The following is a 20409-nucleotide window of genomic DNA, read 5'->3' as shown; positions in this document are numbered from 1 at the left end:
CTTCAACTGACCGGACGCTGAACCCCTAGTGTCCGGTCGTTTCCAGTAAGGTACCAACCTCGACCGGACACGTCCGGTCACACTTGATCGGACGCAGCCCAGCGTCCGGTCACACTCCAGCTTCTACGTCACCATACGTCAGCCTAACCGAACGCAGCCTGCCAGCGTCCGGTGCTTTCAGACCCAGCGTCCGGTCAGTTGACCGACGCCAGCGTCTTCGCGATCAACTCATTTTCACTTCTAACTTCTTCACCCTTGCTCCAATGTGCCAACCACAAGAACTTGCATCCGGCACAATAGAAAATAGGCATTCCATTTTCCCAAAAGCGCCGAATCCCGCCGAGCAAGCTCGGCGGGAGGGAGAGAGGGACCCAAACCCATCTCAACCCTGCAAACACCACCTCCTTTGTAGATGTGCCAACACCAAGTGTACACCACCATGTGTATGTGTGTTAGCATTTTCACAATCATTTCCCAAAGGATGTTAGCCACTCAACTTGCCATACCACTTGATCCTAGCGACAATGCAAAGTTAGATCACTCGAGTGGCACTAGATGACCGATATGCAAATAAGTTTGCCCCTCTTGATAGTACGGCCATCTATCCTAAACCCGGTCATAAACTTCTCTACACACCTATGACCAGTGAAATGAAATGCCCTAGGTTATACCTTTGCCTTGCGCATTCCATTCCATCTCCTTCAATGTCGATGCAACACATGCACCAACACGATCAACAATGATATGATCCACTTCATATCATCACATGATCATATTGGTTCATCGATCTTGACTTTACTTGCTCTTCACCGTTGCTATCGTCCATCGGTGCCAAGTCTTGCTCAAGCTTCACCGCCACGCGATCCATCACTCCAAAGCCTTCGACTTGCCCTTCACGCTTGTAACCGGTCCATCAAGCCAAGTCTTGTCTTGATCTTCTCCACCTTGATCACATGACTTAATGTCATGTCTCATGTGCATTTAAGCTCCTTCATCATTCACATGTGTGAGCTTTGCAACATCTCCAAGCCATTTTCACCTTCATGGCATATGTTGCTCACACACATGTACCCGTGGACTAATCACTTGTGTATCTCACATAAACACAATTAGTCCACCTAAGTTGTCACTCAATTACCAAAACCAAACAAGGACCTTTCAATCTTCCCCTTTTTGGTAATTGATGACAACTCTACAAAGATATGTAAATTAAGCTTTTTTGGATTCATGTTGCATGCCCAAGCAATTTTACCATGTGAAAATGATTTTGGACAAGTACCACAAACCCAAAATAGTAGTATTAGCTCCCCCTACATATGTGCTAGAGTATTTAATTTGAAGCTTGCACATATGCATAGATTGAAATTGTGGAAGAGTAAATACTACAAAATGATGCTAAGGTGTATAGAATAAACCTTTGAAGCGTGTACCAATCGGAGTTGCACCTTTAAGTTCATCCTTAACACCATGGTTAGCTAGACATCATTTGGCAATAAAAGCACTAGATACCTTGTGAGATTAACATTAAAAGCAAGGTACTAGCATTACATGAAAAGCATACCAAGTGTCTAGCTATCATCCTATGCATGCTAGTTATCAAATCATCATCCAAGTTCTACAACTAGCATACACCACACAAGCATGCATATTGAATTTAAAAGCTTATGTAATGCAAGCAAGCACATGAATATGCACATATCAAATGCAATCAATCAAAGTTCATGAGCTTGCTCCTCCTACTTGTGTGCTTCTCTTGTCCAAAAATTTTGATCCATCTCTTTTCTTCAAAGTTGCTCCCTCTTTGTCCATGTCCAACCTCTATTTCTTTTGTATCTCATCTCTCCCATTGTACAATCTTTCCCCCATTCAATCAAGCTTCATATCTTTGTACAATCTCTCCCCCTTTGTCATCAATTTCCATAAAAGGTGTGCTTCTCATTGATGCAAAGGTATGCATTTTGGGGTAGATGGTTGAGGCTTGAATCTTGTATTTTTTATGGACATCACTTGATTGTTGGAATGACACCACTTGTAACTTATACCACTTGTATCTTGTGTAGGGCTTCTTGAGATACCACATGTAGGATCTTTGATCTTGATACCAATTTGTGTGACACTTCCCCCTATGTGATAGCATGGGTCATCCATTTGATTTCACTTAAGCTCTTGTAGGTGAGGGATGCATTCTTTATTTGATGATCACTTAAAGTTGAGGATCACTTGTGGAACCATCGTCTACTATGTATAGATACCACTTGTAGGAAGTGAATACCATTTGAAAGAATCTTCTAGTATGGAACCACTTGTTTGATTTATCAATAAAGACTATTTCTTGAACATTTGCTATCTTCATGAGTACCACTTATAGGATATCACTTGTGAGTTGAAACATACAAACTAGATATCCATTTGCATTGTTGTCTTGTGCTTGTACTCTTATCACTATCATGAGCTTCTATGATTGACTTGAACTAAATTGTTTTGCCTAAGCTTCCAAGTCCGGTTTGAACCAATGACAAGCTTCTTCACACCTCTTGCAAGGGTTATCTTGCCAATGTTGTACTTGTCACTTGTTAGCAATCCAAATTGAGTCAAGTACTTGGGTTCACTAGCTCATGAACAAATTCATATACTAACCACTAGATCAAGTAATCATTCAAACAATAGTGGTAGGCTATGAATTTAAACATTTCATTTGTTATGCATGATCCTATAAAGCATGTACTATATGCACTAACCGCATACTAGTAAGGGATGAAATGATCATGCACATTATAATGATACCTTTGCTATGTTGGAGTAGAGGATAGTCACATAGATTCTAATTCATTACTCCAATAGCAATGTGAAGTCCAATTAAAAGCTTGGTGAAGACCAATAGATACCAATTTTAATCTTATTCTTCACCCATATGAAATGAATACCACTTATGATCAAGTGCACTTTCTTGTTGTGGTTGACTTGCTTTATCTTTTGATCTTTGCTTGCATGAGAGTATCAATTTGAGAATACTACTTGAAATATCATGATTATCTCTCTTTTGGGTGTTGCTTGCTTTTCTTGATCAACTCTTTTGATTGCTTCAACTAAGCATCTCAAATGTTCCTCGGATCACCACTTCCATGTTAGCCTTCCAAGTACCACACTTGGTTTACCTACACATAGGCGGCAAGCCCCTACACTAGGGAGAAGTGACCTCTTTCCAAGAACCATTCTTGATACTCACTTGAAATGATTTGATTGATTGATCCAAGTTTGATCCAACAAGGACCTTTCAGTGGGGTGGGGGGGGGGGGAGGGGGCTTGGAAAATGACCTGACCATAATCAATCAATACAGTGCTTTCATCCATTCTGTAAGGCATTGTCTTAGAGCATATCTTCGTTGCAGATATCTTCTTGGTGCGAGTCTGCAAACAGTTGTAGGTACAACTGCTGAGCTACAGGAGCATGTACATCATCATATCAGAATGTTACCTAGAATTATTGGGAAATATGAACCATAAATATCCACGCCTTTTAATAGACCACATATTTATATACTGTATTACTTGAAACATATAGTACACAGAAAATAACAAAAGAAAGTAAATCTGGATAAATCAAAGGTACTGAATGTATAGCAAGCAATGAATTAACAACAGTGCTTGATCCAAATGTAGAAGAACCATCTGTTACCTTCTGGGGATGCGCCATGAGGATCGATGCGTAAGCATGGCAATGAGTTGGGTTGTAATATGTTTGCTTCATTGGTGGAGCATTAGGTCTGTATACAGTATTGATGGAAAACTAATAAAGCATGGAGAAATGCTGCACCGGACTTGCCCCAAAACTGATAGCCGTTGCTGTTAGCCGTCACTTTTCTCAGACACTGCACATGAGTGCATGACCATACAAAATTGATAAATAGTAGGAGGATCAGCGGCCTAGCCCACGTGAGTGAACTTGCATAATATAAAACCTGATAATATTGCAGTAGCGTAACCAAATTTCCATTAAACCTTGGTAATTCAAAATAGCATTTATGAGTGGAAATAGAACACAGAGGACAAATGAGTAGAACTGACCAAGGATGGACAGATGAGCAGCAAGTAACTAAGCTATTAAAAATAGATTAATCATTTTTTTGTTTACCAAATTAATTTAGCAAACAACATAACTCAAAGGATCTTCTGTTGCCATCTTCACTATGTATGACTGTATTAACATGTTCATTTGCATTACTGGAAAAAACATATGACAACAACAAAAAATATATAAGCTTAGTATCAGATTATGATTCAGAATAATTAAGCCGTGGCTGTAAAATTTCAGTGCCCATTTGTAATCTATATCTATATGGTTCTTAAAATTTTAATCAACCTATGGTACACGCTTAAATGCTTTGGCCTCCCAAATAATAAGTATAATGCAGTAGCGTTCGGGAAAAGAAAAAAATATATAATCTAATTGTATTACCCAAATTTTTTTGAAGAAACCATGTTAAATCCAAATGCACTGCATTGACATTTGTAGCTAATATCTATTTTGATAAGCTTATTAGCATTCATGACTGGAAACACAGAATAGAGGACAAATGTAATCCAAAAATTTCAAGAAACCTTGGTTATACCAAGTCCACTGCACTATCATTTATACTTAATATATTTGTTTTCATAAGACTATTAGAATTCATGTTTGGAAATCGAGCACACAGGATAGACGAGAAGAAACGTCAAGGGATGTAAATTAGAATTTATGTTTGGAAATTCCACAATCATTTTAGGCTATTTCATTTAAGTGGAAATCACATACGCATCGACAAAATCATAACTACAAAATCCAAATAGATGAGAACCTGGAACTGGTACACAAGCCCAACCAAAACATGTTAACGAACCTGTTGTGGTTACAAAGCACTCAAATGATGCAATGCTTCTCTTCACAGCTAAAACTGAAACAACGGTTTTGGTTAGTTTTTTTACCCAGGAAGAAGATGTGCGGACTAGAAATCACAATGTCATACATACCTATAGAAGGGTGCAGCCACGCCGTCAACCAGCAGGAGGGCTCGCTGGGTCACGTCGTGCCTGGGGACGGCGGCCGTCTGGGCCCCCTCGACGGGGGGCGGCCACCCGAGCCACCGGCGCAACACTCGCCGGAGGGCGCCATCGCTCCACCCCTGCGACGCGGGGTGGGGGGGGGAGGGCCATGGAGGAGGAGGAGGGTGCTGAGGGCTGGCGCTGCCGCCGGCGAGGAAGAGGCAGCTAGGGTTCCGTTGAGCGCCCGTGGATCGCCGGGAGGATGCAGCGCAGGGGAAGCCGTGACGGCATCCACCGGGGGGCCTATCCGCGCCGCTCCGTGTCTGGGGACGGCCACCGGTGTGGCGCACGTGCGGCGCTGCACCGCGTGCTAAGGGCGCCGGCGCTCCGGCCATCCGGCTTAGCTGGGCCTGGCCGGCACGCTAGCATGTCGGGAGAGAGGGAGAGGGAGGAAGGAGGAGGACTGCCGCTGCCGCTCCGAGGACCGGCTGCTGTCGCCGTCGGCCGCATGACGTGAGAGGGAGGGAGAGGAAGTGGAGAGAAGCGGGAGAGAGGCGACGCGATATTTGTTTAGAAGCGTCTAGAAGCTGAAGCAGGAGCCGAGTATATATTTGTTTCTCCCGGATTCTGATGAGAAGCCAGGCGATAATGATCATTACAAAGCAAAGCAAGTAAAAGCTAAACATTAAAAGAAGAAGTAGATCCGGGAGAATCTGGCGGAAGGAACCGAAGCCGTCGATCGTGCAGATCCAACGGACAAGCGAATTTCGGGCGACGTGGCCACCCTGGTTGGCGGCCAAACCTCCCTGCTTTGATAATAAGAGATAGCCATCAATCAGAAACATTGCATTTTGATTTGATCATTTGTATTACTCATGTCTTTAATCCATCCTAATGCATATGATAGGCATACCCAGTTAGCTACCCTAATTGTAAGAGCAGTTCCAATCATCAAAACTATGGAATGTTTTTCATACTCAGGGCAGTCTCAAACGCTGAAACTGCGAGATAGTTTTCAAGATATATTAATTACGTAGTAAACCCAATGTATGTAGAAAACTTAGCTAGGCCACCCCTCTTGAGGTACAGCGTGTCAGTAGAGTCATGCGCCACGACATGGAGCGGCCCGCCCGTTTCGACGTAGGCTACACTCAAGTTGGGGCTGGGGTTGCCGACGACGGTGGAGCTCGGGCCGTTGTGGTCGCTAGAAAGAAAAAAAGAAATAAACCCCAACTCCACTAAACTTGAGTTTTCAGAGCACCTCTTGAGATGCTACGTGAAATCTATGAATCTGGAGGCAGATTTTATAGATTTTGTGGAGCCACTCCACGGCGCATCTGAACAGTGTTTGAAGAAGTGACTGTAGCTGCCGGAGCTCTTCCAAATGGACCATAAGACGAAGACAATCACTATCATAATTTATGGTGTACTAGTTTTTTTATGTTAACAGAGTAACACATATCTGGAGGCAGATTTATAGATTTAGTGGAGCTACTTCATGGCAGATATATCTGGAAATGTTTGGCTTGAAAAAGTGGATCTATAGCTGCAAGAGCTCTTCCAATTAGATCCTAAGGCGAGGACAGTCACATTCATAATTTATGGTGTAGTACTAGTTTTTATGTTAACAAAGTAATACATATGTTGTAAATAGAAACTATATTTTTAGTGGATAGATTTTTAAATTTCATCTAAATATTTATCTTCTCTCGTGTCATCTAAACCTATTGTATAACTTATTTCCTTAACCTTCTTCCTTAATGGTATTTTAATTTATCCAATGAAAATAATTCTAGGCATCGTGTTAGGACTGGCCCTAGGGTGGCACAAACAGCACAGCTTCCCATCGCATCGCGGCCACACACCCCAATGCCGCCTCCCCACACCAGACCCCACCATTTTGAGCAAGACAAACAAATCACAAATCCCCCGTCGTCCAAGCAAGGGCTTGTTTAGTTCCCTTTAAAGTTCCAAGTTTTTTCACTCTCTCTCCATTACATCAATTTTTAGACGCTTGCATGGAACATTAAATGTAGGTAAAAAAAATAACTAATTGCACAGTTTAGTTAGAAATCACGAGATGAATCTTTTGAGCTTAGTTGGTCCACGATTGGACAATATTTACCAAATAAGACGAAAGTGCTACTATTTATCTGGTTGAAATTTTCTTCAATCTAAACAAGTCCCAAGCGTCCAAGCCAAAGCCACGCGCCTGATCGTTTGAGCTGGTTCCCGTCGCTGGAGGTAATGTTGACTAATTTAATGCGAAAAAAAATATGGTTGGATAAACCAGGATTTATAAGCCGCCGATGGTCCGTCATTAATGGTTAGAGTGAGTGTACTGTAGTAGGTGTGCAATTTTGATACGCCCTCACACACTCCCAGGCACACGTTTCCCCGTACGCCCACACACCATCCAGTCCAGTCCAGCCCAGTCCTCTTCATTTCCCGTTTAGATCGTAAATTTTTACGATCCGGACATTGTAGCATGTTTCGTTTGTATTTGACAAACTTTGTCTGATTATGGGCTAACTAGGTTCAAAAGATTCATCTCGTGATTTACAACCAAACTGTGCAATTAGTTATTTTTTTACCTATATTTAATGCTCTATGTATGTATCAAAAAATTAATGTGACGGAGAGAGAGTGAAAAAACTTGGAATTTAGAGGTGATCTGATCAAGGCCTCATTTCGTATAGCAGCAGTAGCCAGTAGATGCTGCCTGTGCCTGTGCGGCTGTGCGTGCGAAAACCTGTACCACACCACAGAGAATCAGAGAGATAGCATAGCAGAGCAGGGCGCCTTTCCATCGCGAGGTCACTCGTGTCCCCTCGCCTCCGTCCCCTCCACGCAGCAGCAGCAGCTGTGTGTGTGTGCCGGTCGCCGGTATTCAGATCAGAGCTGGGGCTGCGAGAACCTTGGACATGAATTGAGAGGTCCTATCTTTTCATGTCCATGTCCATCTCCCGAGTGAGCGACCGACCGATTGATTGATGTGTGATGCCTCACTAGCTGACTGTGAGAGCGCCCTCCCCTTTGCGGCAAATCTCATCAGCAACAGAGACGGCTGGTGTGACACCTTGTGAAAACGCTCGCTCGCTCCGTCTCTCTCCGTCTCTCTCCTCCCTCCTCGTGCCGCTTGCTGTCTCCGTCCCTCCCTCCTCGTCTCTTTCCTTTGCCGCTTGCTGTCTCCCTCCCTCCCTCCCTCCTCGTCTCTCTCCAGTCTCCACCACCCTACTGCTTCTGCTTCCTTTCTCATCCTCTTCCTCCTTCTCCTTCATCAGAGAGGAAGAAACTAGAGAGAGAGAGAGAGAAAAAAAACAGAGAGGTCGGACGATACAATCAACACAAGGAACCGAGAGAGGCATGGAGCGGCGGAGGAAGGCAATGTGGCTGTACCCCAAGGTGGTCGGCTTCAACCCGCCGGAGAGGTGGGGCCACTCCGCCTGCTTCTTCGAAGGGGTCGTCTACGTCTTCGGGGTATGTAACCGACGGTTCTGTTTCATCCTCTTGATTGAGCCCGTCTTCTCCGACCATGTTTATTTTTGCTCTGAATTCTTCGACAAGTTTCGCATCTTTCTTTAATTTGATTGATACCTTCCTATCCTAGTAGAGCTTAATACTGGTAGCTGCGAACTAGTTCATCAGGAAGACGCATGCTCTCCGACCCCGCCTCTCCCGGCTGAGGGGAGGGCAGATTCTTTTGCAGAAAAAGTTGTATCTTTTCTGGTGTTCGTCCTCTTGGAGCTGTGTTTTGTCCCGTTGCTCCTCCCACTGATGTAGCAAGCCAACAAGCAAAATGTTGTGCAGCTTTCATCAAAAGTGAGGGAGTCCTTGGTCCGTGCTTGCTGTAATATTCCTCCATAATGAAAAAGTAGCAGCGGTAGCAAAGCAAAAGTAGCTTCGCCTTTCGTTGAATTATTACTGTCACAGCTCACAGGTCAGTTTGTCACCGCCCCACCTGCAATTCTCCAGTTTGCTGCTACAGTAGAATCTTGAGGCCTCACATCACATTTCATTTTATCCCAACAACTTGTTAATTCAGTGGTTTAGCGGCAAATGTACAGGAGTAGGACGAAGATCAGATGGAAAAAGGAAGAAGAGAGCCTTTTCGCTCTTGTTTCTCTTTCCCCCGTCCGCTCCGCTTGGGAGGGTTGCAGTTGGAGCAGCTAGGACCACTCCGTCCCGCGTTTAAGCTTCCCCCCTGATTGGTATGCTGTGCTGCTGTGGTGGTGGTATGGTCAGTGGTCACGCAAAGAGAAAATGTTTAATGCCAGCAACACTGACACCCGCTCGCACCTCACATCTCGGATCGGTGCTACTTACTGCACCGACCCAGACGCCGTCCTCTCTCCTCTGCTGGACGATCCGATCCATGGAGGAACGAACTTACCAGTACACGACACATGGTTCCACTTGCACAGTGATCTTGATCAGATCGAACGAACAGTCATTCTGCAATCTGTTTCTTTCTTTGTTCATGTGGTCACTTTTCTTTCTAAGGTGGTAACAGTAATGGAGTACTAGTGATTCGTTGCTGTGTCGTCGGAGTTGTGTTGTACTGTAATGCGACTGATTAATTCTTCGATGATGCCATCAACTCCCTCCATCCAGGGATGCTGCGGTGGCCTGCACTTCGGCGACGTGCTGATGCTCAACGTGGAGACCATGGCGTGGAGCTCCCTGGCCACGACGGGGCAGCGCCCGGGCACGCGGGACAGCCACGGTGCCGCGCTGGTGGGCCACCGGATGCTCGTCTTCGGGGGCACCAACGGCGGCAAGAAGGTGAACGAGCTGCACGTGCTGGACCTGCGCACCAGGGAGTGGACCCGCCCGCAGTGCAAGGGCGCGCCGCCGTCGCCGCGGGAGAGCCACACCGTCACCGTCGTCGGGGGCGACCGCCTCGTCGTCTTCGGCGGGAGCGGGGAAGGGGAGGGCAACTACCTCAGCGACGTGCACGTGCTGGACGTGCCCACCATGACGTGGTCCACGCCGGAGGTCAAGGCCGCCGCCCGCGCGCCGCCCGCACCCAGGGACAGCCACAGCGCCGTGGCTGTCGGCGGCAGGCTCTTCGTCTTCGGCGGGGACTGCGGCGACCGGTACCACGGCGAGGTGGACGTGCTCGACGTCGACACCATGGCGTGGTCAAGGGTAAGCGCCATGTCCTTGTCATGTAGGGTGGCCTGACTTGGCTCAAATTTGACAGCTCTGCCAGATGCACATGTTTCCGGTGTACAGCATGTTCGTTTGGTCGTAAACGATCGTGGATTATTTACTGCTGGCTGGTTTGGTGTGAGAGAAAAATACTGTTCCAGCTTATAATCCACGATCGTATACGAGCAAGTAAACAGGTCGGTAGATTATTGATTGCCATTATCTTTCGCTTTCCAAATGTGATGGTGACTTGCTAGGTTACATCTCTCAGTCACAGAGTAACGAGGAGTACTCCTATAGGAGTATTCATCTGTTGATGCTGACTGCCATGATGCATGTTTAACTAAGCAACTCCCCTTCTTTCACCTTGAAAAAAAAACATTCAGCCCACACAAGAAATTTCTCATCCGAGTATCATCGTGTGTTGCTAACTTAACTTCAATGATTATTCGCAGTTTCCGGTAAAGGGTGCATCGCCTGGCGTCAGAGCAGGTCATGCAGCTATGAGTGTTGGGTCTAAGGTTAGCATCACCAGCTATTTGAAATAAAAAGGAACAAATTTCGCGAGAAAATGTGGTTACTGGATCCTGAACAAAGCACGTCTGTGTAGGTCTATATTGTTGGAGGAGTTGGTGACAAGCAATACTACAGCGATGTCTGGGTTCTTGATGTCACAAACCGTTCGTGGAGTCAGCTTGAGGTATGCGGGCAGCAACCCCAGGGAAGGTTTTCTCATACTGCAGTAGTCATGAATACTGACATTGCAATCTATGGAGGGTAAGTTTGCAGGGACAGTTTTTTGTTTGTAGTAGATTTGATATTATCAAAACACAAAAATTATATTTAGCTAACAATTTTGTATACCTCAATTTACAGATGTGGCGAAGATGAGCGTCCCCTGAATGAGCTTCTCATTCTGCAATTTGGCTCTGAGCATCCAAATGGCCGTTACAACATTTCAATGTGCAAGGTTCTTAGCAACCATTGGAGCCAAGAGAAGAGGAAATTCCTCAGATCAGAAACTGTAAGTAGCTTAATTTTCCTTGATTACTTTTGGTCTTAATTTGTTACACAAACACCAGTGTGACTCATCATAAGACAATATGGCAGAAAGATGCCAGTGTGAGCAATGGAGAAATGGTTCAGAAACCTCGAGAAGCAGAAATCGAGCAAAGAAATCCGTTCCTGCGTGGCCTAGGTAAGTGAATGAAAAATAATGAAAAGAAAAACAAGACTTCTATTCTGCCGATGTTATATTTGTGACACATGTATTGTTACATTGTCGGTATCTCCAGAGAATGGCCGTACGAAACGAAGGAAAACCGGTGAAGTTCGCCCGAATGAGCCTGAGTCAGAGCAAGAGGAGCACTCACTGTCTCTTTCACAACATTCCTCGCCGTCACAGTCAGATCAAGAGCAGAATGGAGCTCACAAACTTTCGGCCTCCCCCAACACATCGATTTCAGGCCTGCAACCATTTGTTCGTCTCAAGGCTAATGGCGCTCTGAGGTCTCCTGGACCTGGAGGCATTTCCTCAAGGCCTCTGAAGACAGACCAGTTTCTCCGCAGCATCGCACCACAGCATCGGCAGGAAGTGCAGTTCCTTTCCTCCGATCATAAGCCTCAGCCCCGGCCTCCAGGCCCACCCCTTGTACGCCACTCTCACACACTAATTCGTCAGGAACAATGTTCAGTGTCGATCGATCATGATTCTTAATAGCCATTGCTTTGTATCTGCAGATTGGCGCCGAGGTTCATGGGACGATTGATGGAGCTTTCGATTCTGGGTACCTCATGACCGCCGTCGTGAATGGGCAGCTCTTCAGAGGTGTTCTATTTGCTCCTGTAAGCAAACCACCCAGAAACAACATATAGATGATATCAGGGCTCCATTCTTGGTGTGTTCTTGATGTTTCTTGCCTTGGCTTTCTCTCAGGGACCTGGAGTTACAGCGCCGAGACCGACAATTCATCACCAGATCCTGACGAGCTCAGCCGTGCCTCCCCAGCAACGGCCACTGCTGGCGCACGGCATCCCTGTCCACGCCCGCCCGGTGCCGCAGGCCACGGGCTTCGTGCTGCCGGACTGTGCCCACCACGCGCGGCAAGGGTTCCCGGCAAAGGCCGTCAAGTCCGAGCCGGAGCGAGGCAGCAGCGACCTGCACGATGTTGTGCTCACGCTGGGAGGGCCTGGAGGGGGCAAGTGAGCCCCCTCAAGAACGGGCTGAACGGTCGAGGTCCTGGCCTACTGCTGTTTGCATCTTGGATTGCTTTGTAAATTAGACATTCTGGTTGAGGAAAAAAATAAGACTAGCAGCTTTTCTGTAATCTTTCTCGGGTGATTCTAGGGTTCTTTAATCTGTGACTTTACATATATGAATATAGTCTTAGCTTGATGCAGCTAGTTTTGTTATGGGCAGTTGGTGTCGTGAGATTCCTTGGACTCTTGGACGTGTTAGTATTTTCTGCACGAATCGGCTTCAGCGTTTTGGAAGGAACACTTTGCTTGAATTTCATAGATGTCCGTTTGACAAGTCAAATTGAAAGTCTGGTGCATCTTATTATACTTGAAAAGACAGCAAAAGCCACGAGCCAGTCCGGCAGTCCGATGTCTGTCACAAACGAAAAAAAAAACGTGTTGTCTGTTGTCCCTCGCATAATTAATAAGGAAAAAAAAACCAAATCACCTCTGTCCGATGTCCGGCAAAAATGTTTAGTGAAAGATAACTGCCATACCACCACGTCATGAAACCTAAGAACCCTCTCTATACGTATTTGTACGGCCATTTAACTGTTCAATAAACCAATCGAACCTAGGACACATACGCAATTTATAATCAAAATCGATTAGCTTTACTTGCTTCGCGCTCCCCACTCCCATACCACCACATCATACATGTTGTGCTTAAGCCCCTTATATACCTACTTATCCAAAAGTGACAAGAAAACCCATGACATCCATGTGTATCTTATATACGATAATTTAGTAACATGAGGAAAATTTGTGACATGATGACAACTCCCTCCGTCCCCTAAAGAACACAATAATGGGTAACGTGCCGGTCAAACAAGTTCAACTTTAACCAAGTCTATAGTAAATAGTATTAACATTTATGTCTCCAACTAAATTTATTATGGAAATCTATTCTATAACTAATCTAACGATACTTATTTTGTTTGGTGAGGATTAGTATATCTATAAAAGACTATAAATTTGAGGGGTGTCCCATCGCAATTACTGTTCATCCAGTGCGAACACGGACTCAGTTCCCTCTAGATGAACAGTACAAATCACGATGAACAGTACACAACCCGCAGAGGAACAGTACCATCGTTTTCCCCCCTCTTTAAGCGTTCACTGCTCGCGGGGTTACCTGCTAGTTTTTATATAATTTTAGTCAAAGTTTAAATTGTGGACTTCTTGAAATACGAGAATTGTATTTTTTTTTTTGGACGGAGGTACTAATACATAAGAACAAAACAAATTTACACCTTTCTTGTCTAACATGGAAGAGAAACAAAGACGCCAAGGCTAAAGGAGATAAAGCTTTGAGCCAAGAACTAGAGCCTAGAGTTGCGTGCATGCCGACCACAGTAGCGACACATGTGGGGGTACTGGGGGATGGTGCAGGTGTATGAGACAGGGTAACGACTAACGAGGATCACAAACATGCAAAAGCAATGAATAATTGAAGCGCATGGTGCAATTATAACCATGCAAAAGCTATTTAAAATTCCTTCATATATGTAAAATTCTTCTCCACGCCTAAGAAAAGAGAATGGAGGGAGTATATCCGTTGTAATATATGAAAATATTTATTATAATAAAATAGAATTATATATCACAACATATAAAAAAAATGCCCAACAAAGGCCAATTTGGATATACATGGCTAGTTACTAAAAAAGGGCGTACTCGGTCTGGGGAAGGGTGTTAGTGGCAAGCTTTATCCTCGCCTATGCAATACGAGGAGACCGCGATTCGAATCCGGGACCTTCTAGTCACAGACGGTAAGACTCTACCGCTTACACCATGCTCGCCCTTCACATGGCTAGTTACTAATTTAGACTAAATATTAGCCCAAATTAGTTAAGATTGACTAGCTAGTTAGTTAATAACTAGTCAAACACTCAACTCAGAAATTAACTCACCTATTAACCCTCCTGATTGAATGCACTAGAGCTAATTTTAGCTGGCTAACAATTAACCCTTAGTTCCAAAGAGGCTCTCAATGTTGCTTACATGGTTTGAAAATTTCTAGTAGCAGAAACACTGCTAACGTTGTCTTGGGTAGAGGTCACATGATTGTCGAATCCTCAATGTCGACAGCATATATTAGTTAGTATAAACTGACAATATGCAAACTGTTTTACGAAAACCATTCCTCATCTTTAAAACGCCGCATAGTCGTAAGGATGTTTATGATAGTATATTTGGCAACAAATAGTCACATGACAAAAAATGACACAATACAACTAAGTAAACTAAGTAGACTAACACGTTCAGCAACTGTATGTCTGTACCACCAAAAAAAATCTCTCGATTTCAGGTTCACCATTTTCACGGTTTGACACGACAGAAGCCTAGGCACACCTGTAGAGAGCTTTCGACCACCGTCCGGCAGGCAATTATTTCCAGCATGAATCGCTGCTCTGTTCACAGAGACCTATCCACACTACGCTTCTCGCGAGCGTGCACATATCATTGTCAGGACATCAACCTGATGGCACACTGACCACAAGACATGGAAAGAGAAGCGGCTCTGTAGTAGGATTCGTGCTGTAACAGCAATTTCATTGAGAAGAAGAAAAGTAGAACAAAGGAGTATCTCAAAAAAGCCTAGCTAGACAAGACCTCACGCTGCACTTCCAAGAATCTAATTGTTCCCCACTGCTTTTTGTAAGAGCACCAAAAGCTCGAAGGGCACCAGCCCAGGCATGAGCTATCCTTTACATGGAACAACGAAAGAACTGATATGTTTCCAATGCGGACACCCAAACCGTTGGATCTACATTTGATTTCTGATGCTCATTCATGGAAGGGATCAACAGAATTAACCACTCAAGCAAATTGGAATGAAGATAGATAAATATATTTATCTCATCTTCCGTCGCCCAACCTCTTGAGTAGCTTCCCAATGTCATAGCAGATCTCAATCTTATCGTTTTTTATCTGTTGATGGAAGTGAACAGCTTTTCTTACCAGCTGCCAAGTATGTGTGAAAGAGGCCAAGAGGGACTCCTATGCTTTCCCGTCAATGCACCCTAGCGTCCTCAGGCAGTTGCAGAACCTCTCGGCACTGTCAGCATCCTTGTGTTCTTCAAAATACTTCTGGAACTTGTAGATCATGTCTTGATCGAGCTTCCCTGCTTTCTTGGGGAGTTTGGTCATGTTCTCTACCCAGTTCAGTGCCGAGTTCATGTCCCCTTTGCCCATGTAGTGATCAAGAAACAACTCACATGTTTTGGAGTCAAACTCCGCACCTTTTTCCTTGGCCTTCTCCCTCAACGTTTCTGCTTCTTCGCTCATGCTAAGCTTCAGATGGCCACGAATCATCATATTTGTCAGTCTTACATCATAGGTTTGATAATTAGATTCCCACTCCATATAAATCTGCTTCATGCGGTCAATATCATTGAGCTTGTAAAGAGCATGAAGCATGCCGAGGTAGCTTATGTTGGTTACCATGGAGAATTTGGCCTTTATCACATCCCATACCCTATTGATCTCGCTCAAATTGCCTAGTGAAGCATATAGGCTCATAAGGAAATCAAAAGGTTGCCTGCCATCTTCAGCACTAATAAGCCCCTCGAGTTTCTTCAGAGCAGATTCTGCTTTTTCAACCTGTCCAGCATTTACATAGATAGAAGCAAGTGTGCTATATGCAGACCACCCAAGAGTCACATCTTTTTCTACCATTTCTTTAAGAAGTTCTTCAATGGCATCTATCTTGTTCGATGCTGCATAGCTGGTCATCAAAATGCAGCATGTGAGGTTATCCGGTTTAACATTCTTCACTTTCATCTCCTCAAAGAGACTATCAACCTTCCTATGCTGGTCTAACTTCATGTAAAGGGACATCAGATTATTGATGGGTAGCGTACCGGACCAGATGCCAAGTTCATCCATCTGGCGGTAGAGATCTGTTGCTTTCTCTTCCATTTTTGCTGAGCAATAACAACTAAGAAGGGCGCCATAAGTTCGATGATTCTTGGCTGGATCAGGGAGGTTAGCAAAATAATTCTCAGCTGCCTCAAGGCCACGCACTTTATAGATGAGATCCAGACGTATTGCACGGTTAGTGACTGACATGTTCATACCCCTTGCATTGACCATCCAATCCATCACCTGCATGAAAACGATGGCACATTATAGATCAAGTAATACCAACCACAACTTAAGCATCAATAGCAGATGTACAAAGAAGAGCAATTGCATATTTGCTACTACTCTAACTCTCTAACTTGAATTTGACACTCACTGTTATCGAATTATCTGTCTCTAAGGCACTGACCAAATGATTCGTTGCAATTAGTTGTCGACCAGCTCGATTAGTTGAGCTTAGTAGTCCTGCATATACCAGGACTGATATGATATATAGTATATAGTATAAAGCAAGCTGCAATAGTACAAAAACACCAGAGCAGTAGATTCTTGAGAGATTTAATGGCTAGTAGAGCTAGAGCTGCAGCAGCAGTAGAGCAAGAGGCAAAGAGCAGCAACAGAGCTAGAAAAGGCAGGGTTGCAGATCAGAAATTAAAGTAGAGCAGATGTAGCAAGAAGATGGAGGATTGGAGGACAGAAGTTTCATCTTCAGGAAGGAAGAAGGGACCCAGTGGCAGAATCTGGTGGCGCTTGGCTGCTGCAGTGGTTGAGGGATGGGAACCCGTGGTGCTTGGCAAAGGCAGGGACTGGAGCTGGTGGCAGCTTGAGGAAGGGATCCGGTGCAGGCAGCAAGGAAAGCGGACGGCAGAGGCAGCTGTGCGACAGCCAATGTTACAAAAGGCGTTAGGCGCTCTCTAGGCGGTGACCCTCCAACCTAAGCGAGCCTAGGCGTTTGTATTATTGTATATACACACATATATGTTTAAAAAAGAAAACAAAAATAGGAAATAAGTGGACCTCATTAAAGAGAAAGGCCCATCAGACAGCCCAAAGCCCAAGTCTGAACACCCCACCAAGACCCCATCCCTAGTTCCCTACGTATTCTCTGTGCTCTGCTCGCCTACTCAGCCTCTCCCGCGTATCAGCCGCCACCGCCTGTTCCTCTCCCTCTCCCGCATCTCTCTCTGTGTCCGCGTTGCCGTCGCCTGTTCCTCTCCCTCTCCTGCATCTTTCGCTCAGGCCATGCCCGCCGCCGCCGGTTCCTCTCCCTCTCCCTCATCTCTCTCAGTCCGCGCCCGTCGCCGCCGCCCGCAGACGCTGTCCGACTCCGCTCGACGCTCCTCCTCGCCCACCGGCGACCTCTGCCCGACGCCCCTTTCTCCTCCACCGCCGCCCAATGTCAGCGTCGCCTACAAGAGTCATGGATCTGCGTGCATCCGTCGCCGCCGGGCTGGTGCCGCCTATGGTACCGCCTACCCCCATAGGCAAGGCGGTACCCCTCCACCCAGCGCAGAGGCGCGCCTAGGCGAGCGCGGAAGAGCACCTTTTTGAACGCTGGCGACAACGCGAGCTCGGGGAGACAAGAGCACTCCCGTCTGGAGTCTCCTCCCCGGACAGTGGAAGACTGGAGGCCCATGTATAGGCCTAACCCTAATGGGCCAAATTAGCAGCCCAAAAGCTCTACCTCGCAGCACACATGCACAGGCCCACCCAGCACCGGTTATGCAACGATTAATCAGATGACTCAAAAGCTACTTGACCAAATCAGGTCAGTGGACCTAATAGGAGGCAGGGGACCGACCAGGCTGATTAATCAGACGACTTGGTAACACTATTGACACTACAAGAACATGGAATTAATCGGACGACCAGCACCATGCAGTAATCAGTGGTGCAATGTGACACAGCGACATGAGCAGGTGATTTCCATGACAGGGTAGTGTTTGAGGATGTTGCCCACAGGGTGTTTGAGGGAATGACACTTGAGGAGGACACAACCCCTAGCTGAGCAGGTCATGTTCGGGGTTACAGTATCCGGAGGACCTGCATATGTATTGTTCGATGAAATGTCTCCCAAGGAAATGGCCACAACACATCTATATCAGGCTGCCTTCATGCCACCGATGATGTCTGATGGTGATGCCCCCTAAGGTGTTGGCTGAAATTTCTGGATAGGTTGTGTGGGATTAAATACCAGCTGACATTGGCACACACCACGGTTTACTGCAGCAATTAACTCAAAGTGGAGATTACTTTGATGAAGAGAGGAAAGTACTGAACCAGCCATCAACAACTTGCTCACTCATGCCAATGACCATTTTTATATGTTGGCAATTGGTGTGGATTCTATGCATGATATGTTTGTTGAAATGCATCTTGAGAATGAAGCTATATTACTGACCAAGCAGGTTGAGTTTGTGGATATAGTGACATCACAGGGAGCTTCACATGTGATGCTTCATGCAATGCGTTGTATGGATGTGGTTTGCGATGATGCCCTGCCGGGCGGCCATGAATATCAGGAGCAAGTGGAGTCTAAAACTGCAGCCATGATGAGAAGGATATGTGCCAATCTGGACAAGCAAAAAATGTGCCAATCTGGACAGGCAGAAAATGAGTGGATCGAGCAAGTGCAAGAAATTGCAGGTTTATCTTGACAATAGTGAGGTGTTAGCTGAATGCATAGCAGAGTTGTGTGGGATTCGAAGATGCATTCTGACATGGACAAATATGAAGGTCTGTTACAACAGCTAGCCTTCGGTGTGGATATCAAGAAGGCAATGTGCATAGTCGAGCTCAATGCCCATCTATGGGGCCCAGTTGTCATGGGCTTTGGTCCTTGTGGTTTTGGGCTGGCAGAACCGAGCGGTAGCTATATAGGAGAGAAGCTGGAGACAGAGGGCAACAAGAAAGAATTGAGAAACAGAAGAGAGAAAGGGAGTCGGACTCCCTCCTCACATTATCAGGATCATCTAATTATCTGTGATTTGCTGACATCCGTGTTTCGATCTCGCTATGGGCAACGCGGGTGGTGACAATCCAGCAATTGCACCCACACCGCCTCCCGTCAATTGTCTATATATCTTGCCAGCCAGCACCACTGCTGTCCATCACAGAACCTACTAGCCCTCTGAAGCGAAGATAAACAGGGCTGGCAAACCCCAAGCCATGATTCCACCACCGCCATCATTGATCTGCTGTAACCACCGCCAGACAGGAAAGGGTCCCTAACTAACTGCAAGTCTTCCTAAACCTATGTAATAAGCAGCAAACACCGGACGATTCGTAAACCACAAACAAATTGCCTAACCCTAACCAGAACTCAAATCGAATGGGTGCGCTTGGTTGGTAGGCAAGGCGGAGCCAGGCGTATACCTCGAGGGCGTGGGCGTGGCGCTTGTACCTGCGGAGCTCCTTGACATGCTTGACGAGCTCCTCGCTTCGCGGCGCGCCGCCCTCCCGCACCCACTTGTTCAGCACCCGCGACACGCTCCCCTCCCCGGCTATTCCAAGCGCCGACAGACGACGGTAGAGCAGCCTCGGGTCCTTCTTCGCCGGCTTCGTGGCGGCGGCGGCGGCAGCGGTGGGCGCAGCGACACCGGAGGCGGCGGCAGGGGCGGAGGGCGCAGGTGTCTCCGCCGCTGCTTCGGTAACCGTAGAGAGCAGGCGGCGAAGTAGGAGGCGGGGGCCGGCGGAAGGGGCCGGCGGCGCCATGGTTTAGGGTTTTGGGGGTTTGATTGCTGGAGAGAAAGAGGGGACAAATCAGGGGTGTTGCGGGTACGGGATGCAAATTTTCACCGCTTCGATCGAATTCCCATTTCTCCTTGGTAAATTTTGCTCAAGTGATTGCATCATTTATTTTTTATTTCTGCGCGCATCTTTACCGGCTTTGGGCTGCGGCCTGCGGCGACGAGCTCATCCAACAGGTCTGAGCGGGCCAAACCAGCAGCAGCGGGAGCAGGGAGAAACAGGCCTGACTGCACACACTCCAGGCCTGCAGTCCAGTCCTCCAAGGCCGAGCCCAGCGCAACGCCAATACTGTCGTCACGTCGTCTACCACCTAACCGAAGACTGGAATAATAAAGGGTCGGATGGGTTCGTGACCAAAATTTGCAAAGTCAAAGATTTGAT

At 46.1% G+C, this 20409-nt stretch overlaps 2 protein-coding genes across 2 annotated transcripts; one reads left to right on the top strand and one right to left on the bottom strand.

The window, feature by feature from the left end:
* The first annotated feature begins 7984 nt into the window (after positions 1-7984).
* Positions 7985-12683, top strand: LOC136452079 (uncharacterized). Its single transcript, XM_066452718.1, has 9 exons — positions 7985-8499; positions 9634-10170; positions 10629-10694; positions 10784-10950; positions 11050-11197; positions 11284-11371; positions 11469-11824; positions 11914-12018; positions 12110-12683. The coding sequence occupies exons 1-9, from the start codon at positions 8386-8388 to the stop codon at positions 12377-12379; spliced, it is 1851 nt and encodes a 616-aa protein (XP_066308815.1). The 5' UTR covers positions 7985-8385; the 3' UTR covers positions 12380-12683.
* A 2356-nt stretch (positions 12684-15039) lies between these two features.
* Positions 15040-20155, bottom strand: LOC136452078 (pentatricopeptide repeat-containing protein At1g02370, mitochondrial-like). Its single transcript, XM_066452717.1, has 2 exons — positions 19654-20155; positions 15040-16521 (listed from the first exon to the last, which is right to left on the bottom strand). The coding sequence occupies exons 1-2, from the start codon at positions 19990-19992 to the stop codon at positions 15415-15417; spliced, it is 1446 nt and encodes a 481-aa protein (XP_066308814.1). The 5' UTR covers positions 19993-20155; the 3' UTR covers positions 15040-15414.
* Positions 20156-20409: the final 254 nt, after the last annotated feature.

Source organism: Miscanthus floridulus, chromosome 5 (assembly GCF_019320115.1).
Source record: "Miscanthus floridulus cultivar M001 chromosome 5, ASM1932011v1, whole genome shotgun sequence".
Lineage (NCBI taxonomy): Eukaryota > Viridiplantae > Streptophyta > Magnoliopsida > Poales > Poaceae > Miscanthus > Miscanthus floridulus.
This window is presented reverse-complemented; position numbering and strand designations above follow the sequence as displayed.